Below are 24,490 nucleotides of genomic sequence, written 5' to 3' on the forward strand. Positions count from 1 at the left end.
ACAGAGCAGCATTACCTCAACACGTTTTCAGCTACTAGATAAAGCACAAGTAACTATTTAAATTAAAAGGAAATGGGTAAATTATATTTCCAACTGGCTGTTTGATGGAAAAACACCTGATGCAGTTTGTCAACAAGTGCAGGAAAATATTCGCAAATCACTAATCAACTGAAGTTTCATTTTGATATAACATTAATTGCAAGTTTAAGATCTGCAACTAGGTGGCACAATGGTTAGCACTGCTGTCTCAGCACCATGGACCCAGGTTCAATTCTGGCTTTGGGTCACTGACTGTATGGAGTTTGCATGTTCTCTCAGTGACTAGGTTTGTTTCCTCCAGCTGTTTTGGTTTCCTCCCACACTCCAAAGCTGTGCAGATTAGATTGATTGGGGGGGGGGGGGGGGGGCGGCACGTGGTGAGAGGGTAAATACATGGATAGGACCTGGGTGGGATTGTCATCGGTGCAGGTTTGCTAAGCCAAATGGCCTCCTGCTGCTTTGTAGGGATTCTATGCTCAGAAGAATTTTCTTTGATTCCAGAATGTCAACTTGCAGATGTAATGCAAGTTAAAAAGTGCGTAACTTTTAATTTTGCAGCTTGTGGACTCAGGACTGGACTATAATGTATTTATTGGTAACAATGAAGCCAAAAACACATCCTTTTAAATTAAATTAATCACGTTTCATTTATTACAGGTGAATATTTGTTGCTGTAGATGTTGATCTACATACTAGCCTCTCTTATGCTACTCCTGTTTTGATAACCTCATTATCAATTGTGTATGAAACAAACCATGGATAAGAGTCCAGAATTCAATCAATTTTATGCATTTAATATCACTTGATATTCTGGTCAGATTCAAGTCAACTCGTGGGTGGGGGAAGAGAATTATTTAAAGCCAGTTGAGGTGTTCAAATGCAATGGAAATTGAATCCACACATTGCTCCAAAGAATTAAACTAAAAATATCATTGCTCAAAATCCTGATAAAAACTAGATCAAAGAATGCAAATGGGTAGCATTTTCCCAATGAATTAACACAAGGTTACCACCATTGTGGTCCCTCAATTTAAAACCAGGAATGTGGTGTGACTAGACAGCTTGAAAGATTGGTATCATTCTGGACTCTGGTTTGTGGACTTGAATGAAATGCCATGGGTATTTGGTTAAGAGGCATTTGATTTGCAAAAGAGCTCTGCTGGAGCAGAATTCATCCGATTGTCCCTTGTTTCAACAAGACAACCTTGAACATGTTAGTCTCACACCACTCTGTATCGAGCTCCAGCAACAAGCAACGGTTAAAGGTCAAAGTCCAAGATGGGCAATGGACATGCAAATTTGAGGGGCACAAAATCTAATGAAACTGGTGAAAAATCAGCACAAAAAAAATTTAAACAAGAGTCTCTCTTGTAGGGTTACCAAATAGAACATTGCCAGGATTCTACTGCAACAATTGCTTAGTTAAAAAATTGCCTGTTTGAATTTGTACACTGCTCTGAAGTTGGCCAACAGTAACAAAATGGGTAGAATGACAAAAATAGCAGAAACTAGCCAGGGTTGGCGAGTGGCAGATTAGAAGAGCAGGAACATGCTGAGGGTGTGCACGCAGAGTGGAGAGAGAAAGCAAGAAGAAAGAACAGTATTGGGAATGTGCAAGACTTCAGAAAAAAAACAAAGACACATGTGGACAGACAGGAAGATGAGAGAGAGAATGAGAATAGGGAGGAAAGAAGAGTAACATGAGCAGAGAACAAGGAGAAATGAAATGCAACTTTGGGGTAGTAAGAAAGAAAAAGAGAACATATTTATAGTTTTCAAAAAGGTTTTTGTCTCAACCATCATGACAGTCATCAAGAGGAGGATTGGACCATCATGTATATTTATAGGACTGGAATTAAGTTGGGAAATTCAACATCAAACAGATGAGAGGATTATCAACTGCAAGTCAAGCATAGGGGAAGTCTTTCAGTCCATAGTACTAATCTTTTGCATACTGGTCAAATCTGCAAACAACACCATGTGATATTACACTAAAAGGTTTCCCAAACTTTTCCAGCCATGGAACCCTTTTGACCTCTCAAAAGTACTGACGGAACTCCTGAGAAACATTTTTATATTGAAGAGTTAATTCACAACAGAATTATTGTTCTTGCACAATGGTTAAAAAAGGAAAAAACCCAATATATATGGAAGTCTTTTCTATTGCAATGTGTGTATGTTTAAGAACTTTTAAAATTAAGTCATACCTTTTGGCCATTTTTAATGGGACAAGTGCGGCTGGAACATTCTTGCACACAAACCCTCAACCCTTTCTCTTACATGCTGATGGTCCGAGGCCTGTTTTCTCTCCTGTTCTCCCAGTCACTTGGCTGTCCACGTAGCCTCTGATTAGACAAGCAGTTTTGTAGTATTTTTTCAAATTTTATACATCAGCCTGCCCTGCCGTGGAACGCCTGGAAACCTCCCATGGAACCCCAGGGTTCTACGAAACCCTGCACTAGTACATTGAAATAGGTTCAGTCACTTGGGAAAAAGTGCCAGTGATTGCGAGTGTAACATGAATGATGACAAGAATAAACATCATCCATGAAATGTTGACCACTCATTAGTTTGTTTGCATAGTAACGAAAACAAACAAATGTTTAATTCTTTTTATTAGTTCCTGGATCTAATAAAAAGGGGTAAAGGAAATTCAACTTATTTTAACAGAGCAAAGACAATAAAGTGTTCAGTTTTATTTAGAAATTCACAGTTTTCTAATGGCACTACAGCTCTGCAGTCACATTATGCTCCTGTTCCACAGTGTTGTGCATAGCACTCAAAACGACAAATTTTAAAAACATATAAATAACGTTACTTAACTTTAGACCTGTTCGCAAAGACCCATAACAAACGGTCTTCAAGTGCTGTGAGTGGCTAATGTGCAGATCAGCCAGGTAAGATTACTGCCAGCAGAGGCAAACTTGGTGGGGGCTTGAGCTGGGCAGGGCATGGAACACATGAAATCTAGTATTAAATTAGTTACATTACAGGATATGACAAACTTCAATTCAGCAAAAGACACTGGAATAAAAAAAAAGTGAAAGTGCACATTGAACTATAAGTTAACGATTTGACATCTCATGTATGTTTCACCATTAAAGAATGCTCTCCTCGAACACAACTCATTTGTTCACAAATATATACATTCAAAAAAAAAATTCACTTTCACACATTACCTTTCTAATATATATACGCATCAGAAATAAAAACACTGTACCAGGATGTGAAAGTACCAGGTGAAATTCATACAAATCTGTAGCCAATTTAGAAGTAGTCGACTCACCTACAATGAACTGAATTTGATGCTGATTTGCAGAAAAATAATTATTTCATTGGAACCCTCTCCCATTATCATTTGACTTTTTGGAATTGAAGTCCATCTGACTGTGCGCAGACCATCTCTACAGCACTATAGTGTTACACTGTCAAATTCTGTATAATTAGAATCATAGAAACCCTACAGTGCAGAAGGAGGCCATTCAGCCCATCGAGTCTGCACCGACCACAATCCCACCCAGGCCCAACCCACATATTTACCCACTAATCCCTCTAACCTACGCATCTCAGGACTCTAAGGGACAATTTTTAACCTGGCCAATCAACCTAACCTGCACATCTTTGGACTGTGGGAGGAAACCGGAGCACCCGGAGGAAACCCACGCAGACACGAGGAGAATGTGCAAACTCCACACAGACAGTGACCCGAGCCGGGAATCGAACCCGGGACCCTGGAGCTGTGAAGCAGCAGTGCTAACCACTGTGCTACCGTGCCGTTCCTAATTAAAAGGAAAGCTGAACACAAGGGAAATCAGAGATTGAATATCTCCATCTTTCAGCTACATTATAAATATACAAAGGCACAAATATGGAAAGGTGCAAGAACGAGGAATACAGCTCAATGCAGAAAGTATGCATTAATCCCTGTTCCATCTGTAACCAATTAATTATACTGATTCTTAATCCAGTTAATTCCACTGCATCTCCTTGCAGAAGATCTGGGAGATTCTTCTTCTGTCTCATGTGCCCTTTCAAAATTGACTTGCAGAGTGTTGCTTCCCATTAAGGACAGCTAAAAAAGTGCAACTCTCTCCACCCTGAAGACAGACTCTCGTAGCAGTAGATTAGTAGCATGAAGTTCAGGCATTGCAAGGCTGAAAGCACCTTGTAAACCATAAACACAATAGGAAGAGGCAGTTCCAATCCAAGTCGATAAATCACAATCACACATGGCCGGAAACTGTTGTGACACCAAATGCTCCCACTGTAATATCCTTGTTTCCTTTTATTATATCATGCAAACTTGGCATTGATCCCGATTTAGTCTGTATCAAGTTACTAATGAACTTCCCTTGATTTGTGACCTTTGACTTCTTCCTTTTCAAAGATCGTTTTTCAGTTTTAGTCTTTTGCGGTTGTCCATTACAGAGGCTCGTGCACGCTGAAATGCCGCAAAAATAAGATTCTTCTGATTGCGATGAGGTCTCTGAACCCCCTTCAGATGGAGGACCTTTATGAGAAGAACTGTATACAACACCCGTGCTAGAAAAGTCACTTGGATTTGAAAGAGGTTTGCAAGGTTTTATCCCTCCATTAACCATTGGGATTACAGACTCTGTGGGTTTTATAGTGTGAACCTTCTCAATTTTCGTTCTGCCGCGTTTTTTCTATTAAAAAAAAATCACAAATAAAAATTCATAACTTTTGCAAACTCAAATGAAAATATCTTGATACACGTCCTTTCTGCTAGTCTGGTGAGAACATTGGTCATCTACTATTAGGATACAGTTAAAACTAGAGTCAAAAATATATTAAGATAAATAACACAATACCTTTTTATTGTCTTGTAAAAACTTTAGTGGTTCTACAATATACAAGTCATCTGGACCCACTAAGAAAAGAATAGAAATTGGTATAGATATTAGCAATCTGTGACATGGGTAAAAACAAGGATTCACATTTACTAACTCACTTCTAAGGGGAGACTTAAGTAAATTTGCAATCTGCCTATTAAAGTTAGTGCGTTTTCACTTGCCTGAAGAGAACATAATGCAACAAATTTCATCTCCCCTCAATAAAGCTTAAATGACTTGAGAATTTAAAGTGAGGGAAGAAAAGCATTGAGCTGCTCTTTAGAGTGTGTGTACAGTGAATCTGGCCTCGCCAGCCATCTGTCTATCCCTACTTTCACGAATATCAATTTTCTTCTCTACCTTTCGGGAGAGAAAAAGTTAAGTGTTAAACAATCCTCCAACCTGCCTCTTAACAAATCCGACCCAAATATCCAACAAGGCGGAATAATTTCAAGAAATTCAACCTTTAAGCAAGTACAGCTGCATTAAAATAAGCCCATTAATTGTTTGGAATCAGAAAGGAAAATGTATTAAGGAAGCAAAAATGTTCTAATGCATGTAACCAAATGGCCTGGAGATCAGACAAATTTAAGACAGAAGCTGTTTAAATTGCTAAGTCACCCAATACCTTTGGTAACTATAGTTATTTGAGTTAAAGGAAAAAATAATTTATATTCAATGTGAGGGTCACTAACATGGCTGGCATTTTCTGGAGGTGATAACATGCTGCTTTTTGAACTGCTACTGGCCATGTTCTTTGCAGTGGCTTGAAACAATCGAGTAGTTTGCTAGGCTACTTCACTGGGTAATTAATGGTCAACCAAATTGGAGTCACATACAGGTCCAATCAGGTATAGTAGGAAACTTCCTTCCCTCAAGGGACTTGGTAAAACAACTAGGCTTCTAATGATTGAATTAAAATAGCGAGGCGTCATGTGATTTAGGCAGCACGGTAGCACAGTGGTTAGCACTGCTGCTTCACAGCTCCAGGGACCTGGGTTCGATTCCCGACTTGGGTCACTGTCTGTGTGGAGTTTGCACATTCTCGTGTCTGCGTGGGTTTCCTCCGGGTGCTCCGGTTTCCTCCCACAGTCCAAAGATGTGCGGGTTAGGTTGATTGGCCATGCTAAAATTGCCCCTTAGTGACCTGAGATGAGTAGGTTAGAGGGATTAGCGGGTAAAATATGTAGGGATATGGGGGTAGGCCTGGGTGAGATTGTGGTCGGTGCAGACTCGATGGGCCAAATGGCCTCTTTCTGTACTGTAGGGTTTCTATGAAAGAATTTTTAGTCCAGATGTCTGCATTACTGTTCCCATAACAATCACTTTACTACCTTGCGACTATCTTGCTTGCAATTCAGCGAGGCGTCTTGTATGTTCACTCATTCTAAAATGGGTGCTGAATTCCAAATTATTTTGGTAATTTAGTTAGGTGCAACAATAAGCAAAGGAATTTTAAAAATTGCCTTCAAACCTGCAACAGGAAAACAGCTCACATATGCTAATGATGGTCCTTAGCACTAAAGTTCTCACATCTTGCTGTTGTCAAATCACTGAGGTACAACTTTTATTCAGCAAAACATAGTTAAAGAAAAGATTCTGCTCGCACTGAGTTGCCTCGAACTGTACTGCCTTCCGATGATATATCTCCTCCACTGACTGATTTATTGCGCTGGCCCCTGAACCTTTCCTCTGGTGATGATAAACTTCTCTCTTGTTGATTACCATGTGCTAACAAATAACGAGGGAAGAAAAACATTAAAAATAAGCCAGTGCAAATATTAACAGAAGATTTCATATTAGGTACTGCTCAGGTTTCAAATTCAGTGATGGCTTGTATAAGCAACTTATAGTAACTGTTTAAAAATTCACCTTCTGTTGCAGGTAAATGAAAAGACTTTGAACGAACAAGGGGGAACGAAGTTCGTCTGCGAAGATTCATGTCATCATATGAAGAAAAGCATCTATACAATAGAAAAGAAGTTGTTAAATCAGGATTGCCTCCATTAAACATATTTTTTCTTACATTATCTTAAGCGCATTGTTCAAATTATACAAGTGCACAAGTAGCTAATTAAAATAAACAACAATTTTATTACAAGAATAAACTTCAGGAACTTCACTATATTTTGAAGTTCAAAAATCAAAATTCTTTCAAATTCAGTTCCTGGATACAGAGCAGCCACCGGCCCACAGTGATTTAATGATGGCCTGAACTTGTAAACTCAGCCAAAGATCCATAACATGGGGAACTGTGCTGGAATGCCAAGAGAAATACTGCACCAAGTACAGCAGAAACATTTTTACACTAAATGTGGCACAACAGAAAAGTCTGCAATACAATTTTTACTAATAGCATCCCATTTATTCCTTTCACTGAACAAAAAAAGTTACAAAACACAACTGTGGCGACTGTTAATTAATCTGTTTGACTTTAGGGGATTTTCACAATATCATTGCAGTGTTAATGTAAGCCCACTTGTGACACTAACTAATAAACTTCAAATAGCCAAAAACTGTTGCAAATAATTTTATACACAATTCCGAAGCATTGGTTATCCTTAAAACAGGTGGTGTTTAACATGGCATCCCTTTAAAGTCCATCCAAAAAAATCTTCCCCCATAAGCCTCTCAAAACAAAACATACCAAGTAGAATAGTAAGTAGTCTGCAACTGATTTCAAACTTTTAATGTTGAAGAACTGGAGTTCAAGTGGTTTCATTTCCTTAACACTGCTGAACTCATGATCGAAACCATGCTGTGCACATGGCAAGTGGGAGGCCAGACACTTTCCCAGAAGTGAGAAGGAAAATCAGAAATAATTAAAAGGCGTTCCATCCTACATTCCAAAACTCAAAGTAACATTTCAGCAGCATGCGGGCAGGGTAATTGCCCTCTTGGTCAAAACCTGTGTGCGGCTCAGGCAAATAAGCTCTTGGAGTTTAAGTAATAGATCTGCCCTTTTATTCTAGTACTTTTTTCCCCCCCCAACCTGCCACGCCAAAATTGGACACCATTCAAACATTTCCGCAATGGTCATGGCGTTTGTGCAACAGAGTGGCACAGTGGGGCCTTGCAGGGAACCAGGACTGCAGCTATTGTCAACCCCAATCAATGACTCTCCTCATTGGAGACTGCCCCCAGACAAAATTCAGTGAAGGACTCAGAGAACTCAATTTAGCTACTGCAGAAGCTGTTGCTTGGCTTGGTGATACTATCTGCACACACTAAAAATAGTACTGGCTTGCATGAACTATGTTGGAATATTTACTAAAGCAAACCAGCATAAAACAACTCAAGGATAGTCAGACTTGATCTCTTTATTTCAAACTTCTCAGACCAACAGGTTTTAAAAAGTTGTAGCTTTAGGACTTAACTGACAATCACAAACTTGCTTATATATTGTGATCAGTAATATTAGCACAATGTCTTACTGACACACTGCACAGGTGTGCATTTGTGCGCTTTTGCATGTCAGACTTCAGTATGAGAGACACAAGGCTGTAAAAAGTTTTCCCTCACCCACTGCAAGGGAGATTAGTTGCGTATGCAGATATCAGCCGAGTTATGGCAAGGTGCATTCTCATTCCCTCTTGCATTCTATTTCTAAATGTAGTACATACACTGAGCACTTAAAATCATTGGTTTAGTTTAAAAGTTTATTTATTATTGTCACAAGTAGGCTTACGTTAACACTGCAATGAAGTTACTGTGAAAATCCCCTAGTCGCCATACTCTAGTGCCTGTTCGGGTACACGGAGGGAGGATTTAGCATGCCCAATGCTCCAAACCAGCATATCTTTCGGACTGCACGAGGAAACCGGAGCGCCCGGAGAAAACCCATGCGGACACGGGAGAACATGCAAACTCCAGTGATCTAAGCCGGGAATGAAACCTGGATCCCTGGCACTGAGAGGTAGCAGTACTAACCACTGTGCCACTGCAGCATCCTAAACTTGAGGTATATTTGCCCAAGTATGTACATTTTCTACAAATCTCATTTAAGGTAGAGTTTTGCTACAAGTTTCCACTGAAGATAAAAAGATATCTTTCTGGTAATAGCTTCCATTTAAAACTGTTATTTTGTGCAACTCCAGTCTCAAGCCGCAAGCATACAAAAAATAAATCAATTACCTTTTTGGGCTTGGGTAGTGATTGCTTTTGGGAACTGTAGGTGAGTGAACATCTTGTGACATAGGGTTGTTCCAGCAACGCTGCACACAGAGCAGTACAGCCAGAATGATACAAACAGCTAAGGAAACCACAAGGTAGCTCTGACGATCAGAAACCTGGTAGGAAATATATTTGAAATGTTAAAAGCAGAAATTACTATCAGTATTACAAATATTTACCTAACAAAGAAGCTTCTTCATTTAGCTCAAGGAACTGCAGCATTTGCTATCCTGAACGTGTCATTTTACATCTTAAGTATATATTTTGCTGACATCACAAGGAGCAGCTTCTTCCAGCACAACATATACCAAGCAGGATTTGTAATTTCGTAAAAGGAATGAAGGGCATTATACACTAATATTGTTCTAGCCACTTAATTGTGAAGCATAGGAGGAATCCAGTTAAGTAAGGCAATTTAATCAAAACAGTCATATTCAAATCAAGATGTGAAAGTTTCTATATAATTTCACAATACCAATTACTAAGTGCTTTAAAAATTATTTACCTCATGGTCTAATTTTTTCACCGTTTCAGAGAGATTTCTCACCAGTTCTGTCATGTTTGCAAGCTGCCCCTGTAGCAAACCAATTGCTTCAGTTTGCCGCTGATCCTGTATTGAAAGATATCGGAACAATCAGCAAGCAAATTGCTGCCCAAAGTATTTCCAAAATAGAAATCAATAAAATTAACACCAGGACATAAAAGCTCTACCCGCTTTTTAAAAAGAAAGTTATTTTTAAAGCTATAGAATTCTACTCAGCTTTGAACTGGGTTTTGTTTTGAACAGTTCCTCCCATGGGAATGAGGAAAAAGAGACCTGCTTACTTCAACCCACAATTTATTTTTAAAAGTGCAGATGATTCTCACTGAAAATACAAGTTCCTCCATTAAATGTTATTTGATCGATCCAAGTACAAGTCAAGTCAACTGGGCAGTGGAAAAGATTAATTTTATTTTTATTTTTAAATTGACCAAACAGCAATTTCTAGGAGGTAAAGTTAAAGTTAATTTATTAGTCACAAGTAAGGCTTACATTAACAATGAAGTTACTGTGAAATTACCCTAGCTACCACACTCCAGCGCCTGTTTGGGTCAATGCGCCTAACCAGCACGTCTTTCAGACTGTGGGAGGAAACCGGAGCACCCGGAGGAAACTCACGCAGACACGGGGAGAATATGGAAACTCCACACAGAGTGACCCATGCCAGGAATCGAACCCATGTCCCTGGCGCTGTGAGGCAACAGTGCTAACCACTGTGCCACCCACCTGGTAACATTTGATCATCAGTGAATCACCAAACGCATTGAAAACAGGAAACACATGGGTATGGCTCCAATGAAAGCTTCCATTTGCGAAAAGAATTGGGTTTTACCGTAATCCTTTACCAGAGGCAAGTTAAAACCCAGATTTTGCAGTAGTGTTGACAGCAAAACTATTAATCACCATCATTACATAATCGAAACTGACAGCAACTTCTGGAGTCAGCACATGCACAAATCATGAAAATCCAGAAACTGCTGAGAGTGATTCTCTGCTCCTCCAAAGGATGCACTTGTTGCGCCCCTCCCCTTGTAGAATAAATAGGAAAACTCATGAATTGATAAGAATGTCCACCATTATGCTGTTAGTCTCACTAGGGAAAACTTGAAAAAGTTTTATTTTGGTGAATGGGTGCAATTGGGTTTTTTAAAAATAGTGAACTAAGTTCATAATTATTGCCAAATACCCTCACTGGTAATTTTATATTTGTGTAATGTCAAATTTGTTCCGTATGATTGGAAATTTTACATTCTTAAAATATTTTTTTCAAAGTTCGTTTATATTGATTTTTTTTGGCTTCTAAATCCATTTGGTTATTTATTTTGGCCCCTGAAAATTTAAAAGTGAAGGTATTTACTGTTTTTCAACTTCCTGATTTGCTGTCTGTGAGAATACTTCAATCCAACTGGTTGCTTATTGGAGTGTGACATCACTGCTGCTGCATGCCAAGAGATCCTTTTAAGGTGGCACCATATTTAAATTGTCGGAAAATGGGATCTTTGCAGGTGGATTTCAGAGATCAGCAGTGAGTATGATTGCTCTGTCACTGGCCACATAATCCAGCCAAAATGCAGCTGGGAAAGGTCGAGCTTGGGAAGACCCAAGAACTAGACAAAGAGCGGCAGAAGTAAAAAGATAGATTCAGTGCATGAGCAAGACAGACAGACATGAGGACACAAGGGAAAGGACAGTTATGAAGAGAATTAGTAAAGATCACGAGAGAAAAAACTAATGAGGGGATACACACAGATTAAGGCCAACAGTTACACTGCTGGTCTCAGTCAACTCAGAGCCTTCTTGATTTGTAGGCCTGAATACATAATAACATACTAAATCAGCAGGTTTCTGGATATTCTTTTGGAAGTATTGTTATAAAATACCTTCTCCTCTGCTATTCTTGAAGTATTTTGTAGTTTTATAATGGTCTTGTTAAATGCCTTCTGCATTTCTTCCATTTGTTTGCGATACCTAGAAAGCAAAACATAATATTTCTCAAGAATACAATGGCAGAATTTGATATTTCCAAATTTGTTGACGACACAAAATTTGGGAATGAGAATGGCATGGAGGATATTAAGCGGTTTCAGGGTGATATAGGCAAGTTGAGTGAGTGGGCATATAAATGGCAGATGTAGCATAATGTGGACAATATGAAGCTATCCACTTCGCCACACTAATTCCTGGGATGGCAGGATTGTTGTATGAGAGGTTGGGTCGAATGGAGCCTGTACTCACTTGAATTTAGAAGAATGAGGGGGAATCTAATGAAAACACAAAATTCTGACAGGGCTGGATAGACGAGACTTAGGAATGTTGTTTTCTCTAGCTAGGGGGGTCCAGAACAAGGAGCAACGGTCTCAGGATACAGCATTTAGGACCGAGGAGGAGGAGAAACTACTTAACTCAGAGGTTGGTGAAACTGTGAAATTCTCCACCAGGGAAGGCTGTGGAGGCTAAGTTACTGAATATATCTGAAAAACAGATTTGTAAACTAAAGGTGTCAAGGGGTATGGGGAGAGAGCAGTAATATGGTGTTGAGATAGAGGATCAGCCATGAGTATATTGAATCGTAGAGCAGACTTGAAGGGCCAAATGGCCTACTCCTGCTCCTATTTTCTATGGTTCTATGATAGAGGGAAGGCCAGTAAAGGTTGCTGCATTGTAATGCATCCTCTGACTCAATGGCCATCACTGACTCACTTGCAAAGTATACATAGATCAGTACGATTATTGAATTAATGAAGCTAACAGAATCACAGAGCCAGTCATACAAACGTCAAAGTTCATTAATTTAAAAAACTTAATTTGAAAAGACAATACCTATTACTGTTTACCAATAACTAATGCTTAGTTAGTAATAATTTCAGTGACATTTCAGTGTAAGAAAGACTGAGCCCAAGAACTAAGATTTTTTACAGATATGTTCTGAGCCCAATGCTAAAATCAAATACTGCCACCTTAGAAAAGATTCTAAGGTTTAGCAGGAGGATGGGGAGCTGAGAGTTCGACACCGAAAAGACAGAAAGTAAAACATGTGTATGAAATGGGGCTGCATTAAAGAGAAGGTTCAACTGGCGATTGAAATGACTGGCAAAGTGCCAGAGGAAATTCCGCCCCCCCCCCACTAATTGTAAAGAATTTTGAAGGTGCTCCCTCAATGGCTCTGCAACTTTACCTAGCAAGTAGCATCATAAATCAGAATGGCCCCAGGCTTGATCCCAAATTTGAAATCAGCTGCCCTCAGCCATGGTGGTGGCCCAGGTGCTGTAATTAACCTCAGTTCCTTTTTGATGAGTTTAACAGCCCATCATTCAGATACTTCAAGTGTTCACTGGATTTTACAATTGGGCGGCTGCAAGATGTCCTACGGTTAAATGCTTTGCCAGGTCTACATGAATAATGGCCAACGGGACAAGGTACCAAGAGTCAACCTTTGAAAACGTGTCCCAATGATTCAACACACTTGAGGCACATGAGCAACACCCCAGAAAATCAGATTTTTGAATAAAAGTGGCTAAATATTACAATGCTATCCAATAAAAATTATAAACACAAGGTTCAGTAACACTCGCGACCAACTGATGCAAATGTTCTATAGCCCTTAGAAATCAAGTCAAGAATGGTGGTGGTCACTAGTGCAATAACTGGAAAGAAAAGTTAACGCAAACAACTTTACATCAACCTTAGCTTAGTAACAAGTACCATTTTTCCAAGTCAGAAGGCTGTGGGTTCAAGTTTCACTAATGATTTTAGCACAGTCCAAGGCAACATTTCAGTGCAGCACAGAGAATGCTGCACTTTGAGGTACCATCCTCTGGATGAGACAAAAACACAATCTGCTCTTTTACAAGATACAGAAGATGGCATATCACTATTCAAGGACCATCACTGTAGTTCTCCAAGTGTCCTGGCCAATAATCATCCCTCAGCCAACACCTAAAACTGACGATCTGTTCACTCCATTGGTGTTTCTGGGACTTTGCTGCAAACAAACATTTTTCTTCTTTACAATAATGACAACATACAAAAATGATCTTCTTTGCTTACAAGGTACTTCGAAATATCCTGATACCAGGATATGCAACTACAAATCCAGTCTATCTGCAAATGAACACACAAATTCAATGTACAATTCTGTTAGCAAGTGTTTAAAACCAAAAAAATCCAGCCAATGTGTTTCACTCCACATGACCCCAAGTGGCTAACAGCAGTAGGCTATTGGCCATGGAAATATCTTAGCAGTAGCACACACCAGAACAAGCTAACACTCAGCCAAGCAATCACAATTATAGTACTGCCATCCACTCTATAAAGTGGAAGCTGCCTTGTTTATGGCCGTTCATAATGGTACAAATCTAACTTGACCAACTGCCACCCTCACCACTTTTGCTCCAAACAGATGGAAAGAGTCAACTGCACTATCACCCCACTTCAATATTCATTCCCTCTGCTGACGAATAGTCATAACAGCGTGCCACTTACAGAATGCACTGCAGAAATTCATCCAGGCTCCTCAAGTAGCAACACCACCTATCAAATCAACAACCTCTAGCATCTAAAAGGACATGGGCAGCAGGCACATGGGAGCACCGCCACCTGGAGGTTCCTCTCCAAGCCACTCACCATCATGACTTAAGTATATCGCCATTCCTTCACCTTCATTGGGTGCAAATCCTGGAACTCCCTCTCCAACAGCACAGTGGGTGTACCTACAGCACAAGACCACAGGGGCTCAAGGCAGCTCACACCCAGCTTCCCAAGGACAATAAATGCTTGTCTAGCCAGAGATACCTACATCACATAAATGAACTGAAAATAAAAATCAGATTATGCGCTTTGAGAACCTGCTTACCAATGATTTCTGGTTCCAGTAGAAGCGCTTGACTCTAGGCTCTACCACACTACCAGATAAACATGAAGTCAAGGACTAAATGTCAAAGGAAGAGCATCTGCCTTGTATACGAAAGCAGCCTTTGAGTATACATAGCAACAATGAGCTAATGGAGGGCAAGTGGAAAATCATTGAGAGATTGGATTCATACCCAACCTAGGAACAAAGCAAGGCCAGCTTGTGCCCTGGTCCACCATACAGAACCTCCCTGTAGCTCAATTCCATTTAATGGTGTTTGCGACATATCCCTGGATACCCCAAACTCTATCAACCTGAGTCTTGAAAGCTTCAATACACCCACAATTGATAGCCTTTCAGGGAGAGATTGCTCGAGATTTCTTCTACCCCTTATGAAAAACGGCTTCCAAATTTCACCAAAATTGGGTTAGCTCTAGTTTTAAGATGCCTGCTTATTTTAGCTTCCCCTACCAGAGGAAAGTGTTTCTATTGACCCCATTGAATTTTTATTATTTTAAACACCTCAATTAACCTTCTAAATTTAGCATGCATTCCTCTGAGTTTATGTATTTAGAAAAATGATCACAGTTTCAAAGAAAATCAGCACAGCCTGACACATCACTTCGAGAATTCAAGGCAGTAGCCATGATCCAATCATTTCCATATACTTCCTCAGTGACATTCCCTAAATTAGGTCAGGGACGAGGCACTTGCTGACAATTCCAAAGTTCTCAGTTTCATTCACATCTGGAACAATTAAACAGCCCATATTTGCCCACATCGGATTTCATTCGAGTCTTGGTTTAAACATGAACAAAATAGCTACACTCGAGAGTCACTGTCCCTGACATCAAGGCAGCATTTGACCAAGTATTGGCATCAAGGTCTAGCAAAACTGGACTCAATGGGAACCAGGGGGAAAATTCTTTGCCAATTGCAATACCTAGCACAAATGGAAGATGGTGCGGTTATTGGAGATCAATCATCTCAGTTCTACATCACTGCAGGAGTGCCTCAAGATCCTGTCTTTCACCCCAATCATCTTCAACTGCCTCATCATTGACCTTCTCTCCATCATAAGGTTAGAAGTGGGGATGTTCACTAATGACTGCACAGTGTTCAGCACCATTTGCAACTCATGTACTGATGCAGCCCACATTGAAATTTACCAAGGTCTGAACAATATCCAGGCTTGGGCTAAGTGGTAAATAACATTTGCGCTACACAAGTAGCAGGCAATGACCATCTCCAATAGGAGACAATCTAACTACTGCCCCTTTACATTCAAAGGTGTGTGGGCGAGGTGGATTGGCCATGCTAAATTGTCCCTTAGCGCCCAAGATGTGCAAGTTAGGTGGATTAAATGTATTCAAGAGGCGGCTAGATATAGCACTTGGGGCGAAAAGGATCAAAGGTTATGGGGAGAAAGCAGGATTAGACTATTGAGTTGGACGATCAGCCATGATAGTGATGAATGGTGGAGCAGGCTCGAAGGGCCAAATGGCCTCCTCCTGCTCCGATCTTCTATGTTTCTATGAGCAGGGCGATTGTGAGAGACGAAGGTCTCTGTCCTCCCACAAGCTACTCAGTGCACATAAATTAGTGCTTTACCAGCACAAGACAGATTTTTGACAAGTAGGTTGAACGTTTTGTGGCAGTAGGCAAGGAAGTGGATTACGGTCACAATCAGATCAGCCATGAACTTTGGCACAGTAAGTTTGAGCAGCCAAATGGTCTATCCCGGCTTCTATTTCTTATGTTCTTCTGCAGAATTGTGTCAACAAAAGCAAACCAATGATCAAAGTGTCTTATATATTAGAACATCATTAAATAGAAAACACATCAGACCCTCAACTGCACTGTGAAAATGGCTGTTGACAGTCCCCAAAGTTGAAAAAGGAAACTTGTATGAGAATCTAGAAAGCCACAACCTACCAAGAGGTCAGAAAGATGCAATCCTGGGCACAAAGTTACTTGCCCATTGCCTACATCAGTATTTTTCAAACTTTTTTCTGACTTTTACCAAATAGCTGTCCCTCGTGACCCACGTCACAGTCACTTATTCTTATATACATATAACACACATGGGCTTTGCACTGGCACAATTGAGAAAACCATACCTCAAAAAACTCATCTTTATACTGCTTTGCTCCTGACTTGAGTTTTTTCTCTGCAGGCTGCTCACAGGCTCAGGCACTCTGTTCATAGCTAACATTAGTAGTGCTCTGTCCTGTCACAGACTTGACAGAGCAGCTGGTGCCCTCTGACAGATTCAGATGCAAGATCCTGGCCAGTCAGTTTATGGGCTGTTGATATCTCTGGCCCTTTCTTTCACATAACAAAAAGATTTATATCTACAAACAAAGCTCGGCACAACATCAAGGGCCGAAGGGCTTGTACTGTTCTATGTTTATGTTCTATAATTGGTTTACTAGAAAGGGAACAAAAATTGGCACCAAGTGCACAGATTTACAGGACACTTTGCGCCAAGTGCACATACAGGGCACATTGACCTGTTTATTCTTGCCTCATGTGCTCATACACTGTACTGCAGTGAGAATTTATCCAGAGAAAAAAATGCAAATAAAGGGCAGGTGGTCTTTGGGGAACCACCCAAAGGTTGTGACCTCCACTTTGAAAAACACCAACCTACATGCTGTGACATCCAGCTGAAAGGCTAGTCACAAGATGAACCCTTGGTTACTGATTTGCAAAAAGTGCATTCCCACCAAGTGTCCAGAAACAGACTTTCTTGAGTTACATCTGTGGCCTCTGATCTGGTCAGTCATTACATGAAACAATTTCACAGTAATGTCAAAATGGCCAAATTTGGGGAAGTTAAAATCTCCACAAAGTATCTAAATCCATATATTGCAAAACAAATCAAGCACCATTAGTTTAAAAAAAAAGCCTTTCAATGAGGCACAATATTGCTTCTGCCCAGTTATTATTTCTTGGCGAACTAGGCCAAACCAAAAATGTAATAATGATGCAACATCCTGCCAACTGACCAGGGACAACTGATCGGGCAGCATGGTGGCACAATGGTTAGCACTGCTGCCTCACAGCGCCAGGGACCTGGGTTCAATTCCAGCCTTGGGTCACTGTCTGTGTGGAGTTTGTACGTTCTCCACATATCTGCATAGGTTTCCTCCCACACTTCAAAGATGTGCGGGTTAAATTGAATGGCCATGCTAAATTGCCCCTTAGTATCATGTATAAATAGGTGAGGTTAAGGAGATAGGGCCTGGGTGAGATTCTTGTCGGTGCGGGTTGGATAGGCTGAATGGCTTCCTTCTGGACTGTAGGGATTTTATGACTCACCAGCAACATCACAAAAGTACAGATTTCACTGATGTTATTTTTTCTCTACAAAACATTAAAATATACATTGCTTAATAATTAAAACACATTTTTGTGTCTCATCTCACAAGCAAAAACAAATGTTTCAAAGGTGCAGAAATCACTCCAGGCTATTGTACACACCGTTGGCTCAGTTCTTCTAGATACCGGCTACTCAGGGACATGTTCATTTCTAATGCCTTGATACGGTTGTTGAGCCGCATAAATACAGACTCCTTTTGATTGGATCCATGTACTTGATTCCCATTAGTATATCCCAGGTCGGTAACATTGTGCAGTTCTGCATAGAAATCAGTAACTGTTCTATTTAGCCCATTTGAGGATGGAACAGACAGGAGGATGTCTTCTGCAGCTTGATCTTCATCTTTTGTCTCTACTGCTGATGAGACAGACATATCTGAACCTGAAGGCAGCAAAGCTAGTTCCGTTTCTACCAAGGTCCTTTTCCCACCAGTAGTTTCATTCTGAATCTCAGTTGCTGGATGCTCATCTACACTATCAGCTGGCTGTATGGGCACTGTCGGCGTGATCGGTATTTGAGCAGTTTCTTGGTTTTCGTTCACAGACCCATTTGGTAAAACACCCAAGCCGGTCTCGTTAGCAGCTTCAGTTTCTAATATTAGCGAAGTTTCCTCTGGAGCTTCAGTTATTTCCTTCTGTGTGGTCTCCAGTTTAGTTTCTGTACCTTGTTCCAGAATGGGTACAGTAAGTTCTGGTTGAAGATGGACCTGGTCAGAGATTGTGTCAGTGACAATATCATCAGAACTGTGAAGAATGGCAGTACATTTCACATCATATTTTGTATCAGATGTACTGACTTCAGGAGAATGGGAAGCAGGTGGAGGATGGCTGGGCTCCAACTCAATAGAGTCAGTCTGATTAGTTAAATTATCAGGCAAATCAGTACTAGACTGACTTTCACTGCTAACTTTAGACAGTTTATCAGCAGACAGGCTGTCCAAATCATCCTCAATCACTTCTTTCGTCTCATTGACCAAAACAGTTTCTTCCTGCCCAGTTAGAAGGTGGTGGATGTCAGGAACTGGTTGAACTTTTTCGTTACCTAGGAGTGTTAGGCTGCGCTGCCTTTGGAGGGCCGCAATGAGGAAGCAGGATTTATAAATATACTCTTGGAAATTAGAAATACAAGAAATACCAGGCAGCTCACTGCAGTACATGTGTGTTTCAGTTTCAAACCAACTGCCTCTATTATAATCATAGTCATCATCTTCAGGTTTTAGAAGAGTGACAGTGGATTGCCGATTCACTAATTCCTCGTCCTCATCTTGTACCAGCTGCACAATGAGGTTCTCTTTGGGAGTACTTGAATCAGAAGGCTCTTGCTCCGGTTCACCATCTTCCCCAGTTATGGAACGATCAACAACCAAGTCTGGCCTAAAGACAAAGACAGAACATCAATAAAATTTCAGATAATTTATTAACTGTTACAACAAACAATATTTTTTGGCATCGTCTAACAATTCAGGATGATCAGGTATTGAGAGATCCATGTGCAGAGTCAACACAATGCTAAAAATGGCTCAAATCTCAGCAGGATGCCCACCGTACATTGCAAAATTTACATTTGCCACGCTTGCCCATCCCTGGGGCCTATAAGACAGTCAACCAATGCCTCTAATATTCAATTCTTGTGGTCAGTAGAGCTGTAATTTTCATCTCACCAGTGTAAAAATACACTAACTCACCATGCTATCCACTTTTAATGAAGTCTACTGCTAAAATAAGAGTTCTGCTTAAAGAAAACAAGAACATTTGCTGCCAGATTAATAGTGCAGAGGAAATGGAACTGGACTAGCCAACTAAATGCTGTGGCTACAAGATCACGTCAGAGGCTGGGAATCTTGCAGTGAGTAACTCACCTCTGACTTACCAAAGTCTGCCACCATCTACAAGGCACAAGTCAGGAGTGTGATGGAATACTGTTCACTTGCTTGAGTGCAGCTCCAACAACACTTAAGCTGGACATCATTCAAATTAAAGCAGTCCATTTGATTGCTACCTCATCCAGAAATATTCATTCGCTCCATCCCTGACAAAACAGTGGTAGCAACATGTACCACCATCTGCAAGATTGACTGCAGGAACTCACCAAGGCTCCTTAGGCAGCACCTTCCAAACCCTAGAAGGATAAGGCAGCAGGCATATGGGAACATCAGTACTTGGTTCTCCTTCAAGCCACTCACCATCCAGATTGGAAATATATTACCATTCCTTCACCGTCGCCAAGTCAATATCTAGGAATCCCCCTAAAAGCACTGTGGGCATACCTACACCACAGGGACTGCAGCAGTTCAAGGAGGCAGCTTAACACCACCTCCTTACAGGCAATTAGGGATGGGCAGTACAGTGGCAAGCATTGCTGCCTCACAGCGCCAAGGACCAGGTTCAACTCTGGCCTTGGGTGACTTTGCGTGGAGTTTGAACGTTATTCTCATGTCTGTGTGGGTTTCCTCCAGGTCCTCCTGTTTCCTCCCACAGTCTAAAGATGTGAAGATTTGGGGGATTGGCCATGCTAAATTGCCCCTTAGTGTCCAGGCGCGCGTGGGTTGAATGGATTAGCCATGGCAATGGGGATAGGACAAGGGAGTGAGGGCCTGGGCATGATGCTCAGAGTTGGTGCAGACTCAATGGGCTGAATGGCCTCCTCCTGCACAGTGATTGTATGAAATGCTGGCCTAACCAGCGAAACCCACATCCCATAATTGAATTACATTTCACTTCACAATCGGGTCGTCTTCAGCAATAGCATTAAAGTGTTTTCTGCACATTCGCAGGGGAGTAAATAAGAAGCTGTGGAAGGGTCAGTCGTCAGAGAACATAGATTTAAGTTAATTATAAGAACCAGTGTCAGGATAAGGAATTTAAAAAAGCAGGTTATAATGACAAGGGTGCACTGCTCTGACAAAGTTTGATCTAAGCAAATTCAAAAACAAAATTATACGATACCCAGGAACATTCAATCTTTCTTCAAGCAATCTTGGTTTTTGTTTCTCTCATTTACATCTGCCTCTCCCCATCACTGGAATTTGTGCCACAGGTAAAAACTGCCAAAATTAGTCTTTTCATATGCTCTCAAGAGCCCCATTGTTCATTGTTGTTAGTCTGTTTACTAAACTGCACAAATTAAGCTTTTATTTGAAAAAGTGGCTACTAACTTCCCCTTATGATTAATGAGCATGGTGTTTGGGTGGTATGACATTCAAGTTGTCGAACCCAGTATAATTATGCTACAATTTAAGCTGTTACTTAACTTCCATCCACCTCAGACCTTAAAAAACATTCGTTCAAAGTGTATGGTCACTTACTTGACCACATCCAATCCCTATTTAAAAAGCTACACGTCAACTAAATACTTGAGGCAATAAAGAACAAACCTTATAAGAATTAAATTTAACTAAGTTCTACTTTGGAGCAAATAAGTGTTTAAAACTACTCACTCTGGCAGTGAAGAGGTCGGACTAGGGCCCAATACAGGATCAGGAATATCCAATTTTGCAGTTTCATTCTCAGATCTAATACTTCCATTGACTGAAAAATATAAGCATTCCAATGTTGCTTTTAAAATGCAGAGAATTATTTTGCAATGCAATAACTTAGGCAAAGCATTGGTCTTCCAAGGTTTGGTGCAAGGTCAGGATTGGACAAGAAAAATCATTTTGGTTCAGTGGCAGCAAATTAGAGGGGAGATTGAGCATTACATGTTCTCGAACTGGAACATGTAATCCAAGCCAACAGTTCAATGCAGTACAGAGGTAAAGCAAGAGTGTTTAAGGCTCTGGATAAGCGATTAAACTGGAATCCTGTCTGTTCATTCAAGAGGACTTAATTTAAAATCACAATTTGAAGAAAAGGTGTCTTAACTACGATTCATCTTTACAGCAACAACACAACAGTTTAGTGGTGTGCCTCCTTCATTGTTTATAGGGGTTGATGTGTACCAATCACGACTGCATCTCCCCACAGCAGCTGTATTTCAAAATGTAACCCATTGGGTATAAGTCATTTTGGGGAAGAGAAACATACAAAGCACCATATACATGCAAGTTTGCAATTTCTTTAAACCCCTTTGATACCCAATAGGGTACATCACAATGGGATTGTAATCCAACCAGTGCCAATTCAAGTATTATTTCAAAACTACAATTTTAGTGCAACAGTTAGAAAGAAGAAACTGAATCTTGTTGGTCTCAGGAGTTTCCATCCATCACTAGCTAGAAAAGGATGTGAATGCTTGTGTGTCAGATTTATGTTCAAGTTGTTGGCATTTTATCCACTACTTCACATTCTTACAAAGTAGAAGCAAAAGAGTGATGAAACAGCTACAAATTAACAGTACAATTGTACTCTAATAAAGGGCAAATTTCATCTGGTTCTATTCCCAAGCAAACTATACTTCAATAGATGACTTGCTATGGGAGACCTTTTCACACCTTAAAAACAGCCAATGATCAACCCAAAAATATATTCATTTTGACCTCCACCATTATATTTTCAATTCTAAAAAAAACAAGAAAATAAATGCCTTGAATGCAATCATATGAAGTGCTGACATTCAAACTTTTGCAATGTACAAAACATATCAGCATTTTACAATTAAAACAAAATGCTCTTGAAAATATATATGCAATTGAAAAGCCAGGTTACCTTCCATTTGAGACATTTCCTCAGCTTCATTCTTGGCCCCAAGCATGTTGGCAGCTATATTCACCATATTGAGAATGGCATCTATATGGAAAAAGTAATATTTGAAAGGAGGCCTGTTTGGGAAAGGTTCACCCAGAGATTTGCTAAAATTTGAGTCTTTAGGATCAGATTTCATATAAAGTAGAATAAAGAAATGTTTATGTGGAACGTACAAGTGGATGACCAGAGGGACTGAAAGAATGGGTCATTCGCAGTATTTATAACTTGAAAGCAACATACCTTTGGTATGAGTTTATGATTAATAAACCAACATACTCAAGGTACATAATTAAAGATTCGAGTTTGATTTTCTAAACAAAGAAAACTGGAAAAGCAACTTCCAAAAAAAAAATCATTCATGTTTAGATTTAACCTTGAAATTAGTTCTAACAAAGTATTTCACACCTCACTTTCAAGCAATTTCAAAGCATCAGAAAGAAACTTTTAACTAGTAGTTTTAGAGTGCTCCAAAGATGGTATCGAACATCAAATAAAGGAACAGATAATGACAATAAATATCATAAAACAAGACTAAAGTGAAGGGCACTAATTTCTGAAATAAACTCACCATTATTTCTGTCTTCTCCAAAAGCAACTGTTAATATATGTACACACACTATGTTCACAACAAGTATACTCATTGCCAACAGTACATCAGTAACTTAACACAATTGAGGAATTACTTTAAAAACAAAAGTAGCCCATTAACAAATTTCAAGTAAATTGTTCCAAAGCTACCAGTTAAACATAGAACATAGAACAGTACAGCACAGAACAGGCCCTTCGGCCCACGATGTTGTGCCGAGCTTTATCTGAAACCAAGATCAAGCTATCCCACTCCCTATCATCCTGGTGTGCTCCATGTGCCTATCAAATAACCGCTTAAATGTTCCTAAAGTGTCTGACTCCACTATCACTGCAGGCAGTCCATTCCACACCCCAACCACTCTCTGCATAAAGAACCTACCTCTGATATCCTTCCTATATCTCCCACCACAAACCCCATAGTTATGCCCCCTTGTAATAGCTCCATCCACCCGAGGAAATAGTCTTTGAACGTTCACTCTATCTATCCCCTTCATCATTTTATAAACCTCTATTAAGTCTCCCCTCAGCCTCCTCCGCTCCAGAGAGAACAGCCCTAGCTCCCTCAACCTTTCCTCATAAGACCTACCCTCCAAACCAGGCAGCATCCTGGTAAATCTCCTCTGCACTCTTTCCAGCGCTTCCACATCCTTCTTATAGTGAGATGACCAGAACTGCACACAATATTCCAAATGTGGTCTCACCAAGGTCCTGTACAGTTGCAGCATAACCCCACGGCTCTTAAACTCCAACCCCCTGTTAATAAAAGCTAACACACTATAGGCCTTCTTCACAGCTCTATCCATTTGTGTGGCAACCTTTAGAGATCTGTGGATATGGACCCCAAGATCTCCCTGTTCCTCCAGTCTTCAGAACCATATCTTTGACCCTGTAATCCACATTTAAATTAGTCCTACCAAAATGAATCACCTCACATTTATCAGGGTTAAACTCCATTTGCCATTTTTCAGCCCAGCTTTGCATCCTATCTATGTCTCTTTGCAGCCTACAACAGCCCTCCACCTCATCCACTACTCCACCAATCTTGGTGTCATCAGCAAATTTACTGATCCACCCTTCAGCCCCCTCCTCTAAGTCATTCATAAAAATCACAAAAGAGCAGAGGACCAAGCACAATCTGCAGCTGATCTACATCCTACTGTATCCTTTGACAACCTTCTACATTATCTACAACTCCATCTAGTTTTGTGTCATCTGCAAGCTTACTAACCCACCCATCCACGTTTTCATCCAAGTCATTTATATATATCATCTTGTAGCATACAATCTATCAGCTCCAAATGAGAAACAATGTTATTTTATCTCTATGTCCATTTTTGCACAAGGTCTCGCCATAAAATGCGTTCATAGCAAAGTGAGGGA

General features: G+C 40.3%; 1 protein-coding gene across 6 annotated transcripts in view; it reads right to left on the reverse strand.

Annotated features, from left to right (window-relative positions):
- Window positions 1-2,637: 2,637 nt before the first annotated feature.
- Window positions 2,638-24,490, reverse strand: part of suco (SUN domain containing ossification factor) — a 77,002-nt gene continuing 55,149 nt past the window's right edge. For 5 of the 6 annotated variants that reach the window (XM_078218080.1, XM_078218082.1, XM_078218079.1 and 2 more), the window contains 9 exons: window positions 22,484-22,564; window positions 21,277-21,367; window positions 17,942-19,213; window positions 11,487-11,574; window positions 9,571-9,675; window positions 9,027-9,181; window positions 6,765-6,856; window positions 4,872-4,930; window positions 2,638-4,706 (listed from right to left, as the gene is read on the reverse strand). In XM_078218080.1, the coding sequence (XP_078074206.1) occupies window positions 4,263-4,706; window positions 4,872-4,930; window positions 6,765-6,856; window positions 9,027-9,181; window positions 9,571-9,675; window positions 11,487-11,574; window positions 17,942-19,213; window positions 21,277-21,367; window positions 22,484-22,564 (2,387 nt within the window). In that variant the 3' untranslated portion in view covers window positions 2,638-4,262. Of the gene's footprint in view, window positions 4,707-4,871; window positions 4,931-6,358; window positions 6,624-6,764; window positions 6,857-9,026; window positions 9,182-9,570; window positions 9,676-11,486; window positions 11,575-17,941; window positions 19,214-21,276; window positions 21,368-22,483; window positions 22,565-24,490 lie in introns of those variants that run through there. The other variant, XM_078218083.1, reaches the window with a different exon arrangement.

Source organism: Mustelus asterias, chromosome 8, assembly GCF_964213995.1.
Source record: "Mustelus asterias chromosome 8, sMusAst1.hap1.1, whole genome shotgun sequence".
Classification (NCBI taxonomy): Eukaryota; Metazoa; Chordata; class Chondrichthyes; order Carcharhiniformes; family Triakidae; genus Mustelus; species Mustelus asterias.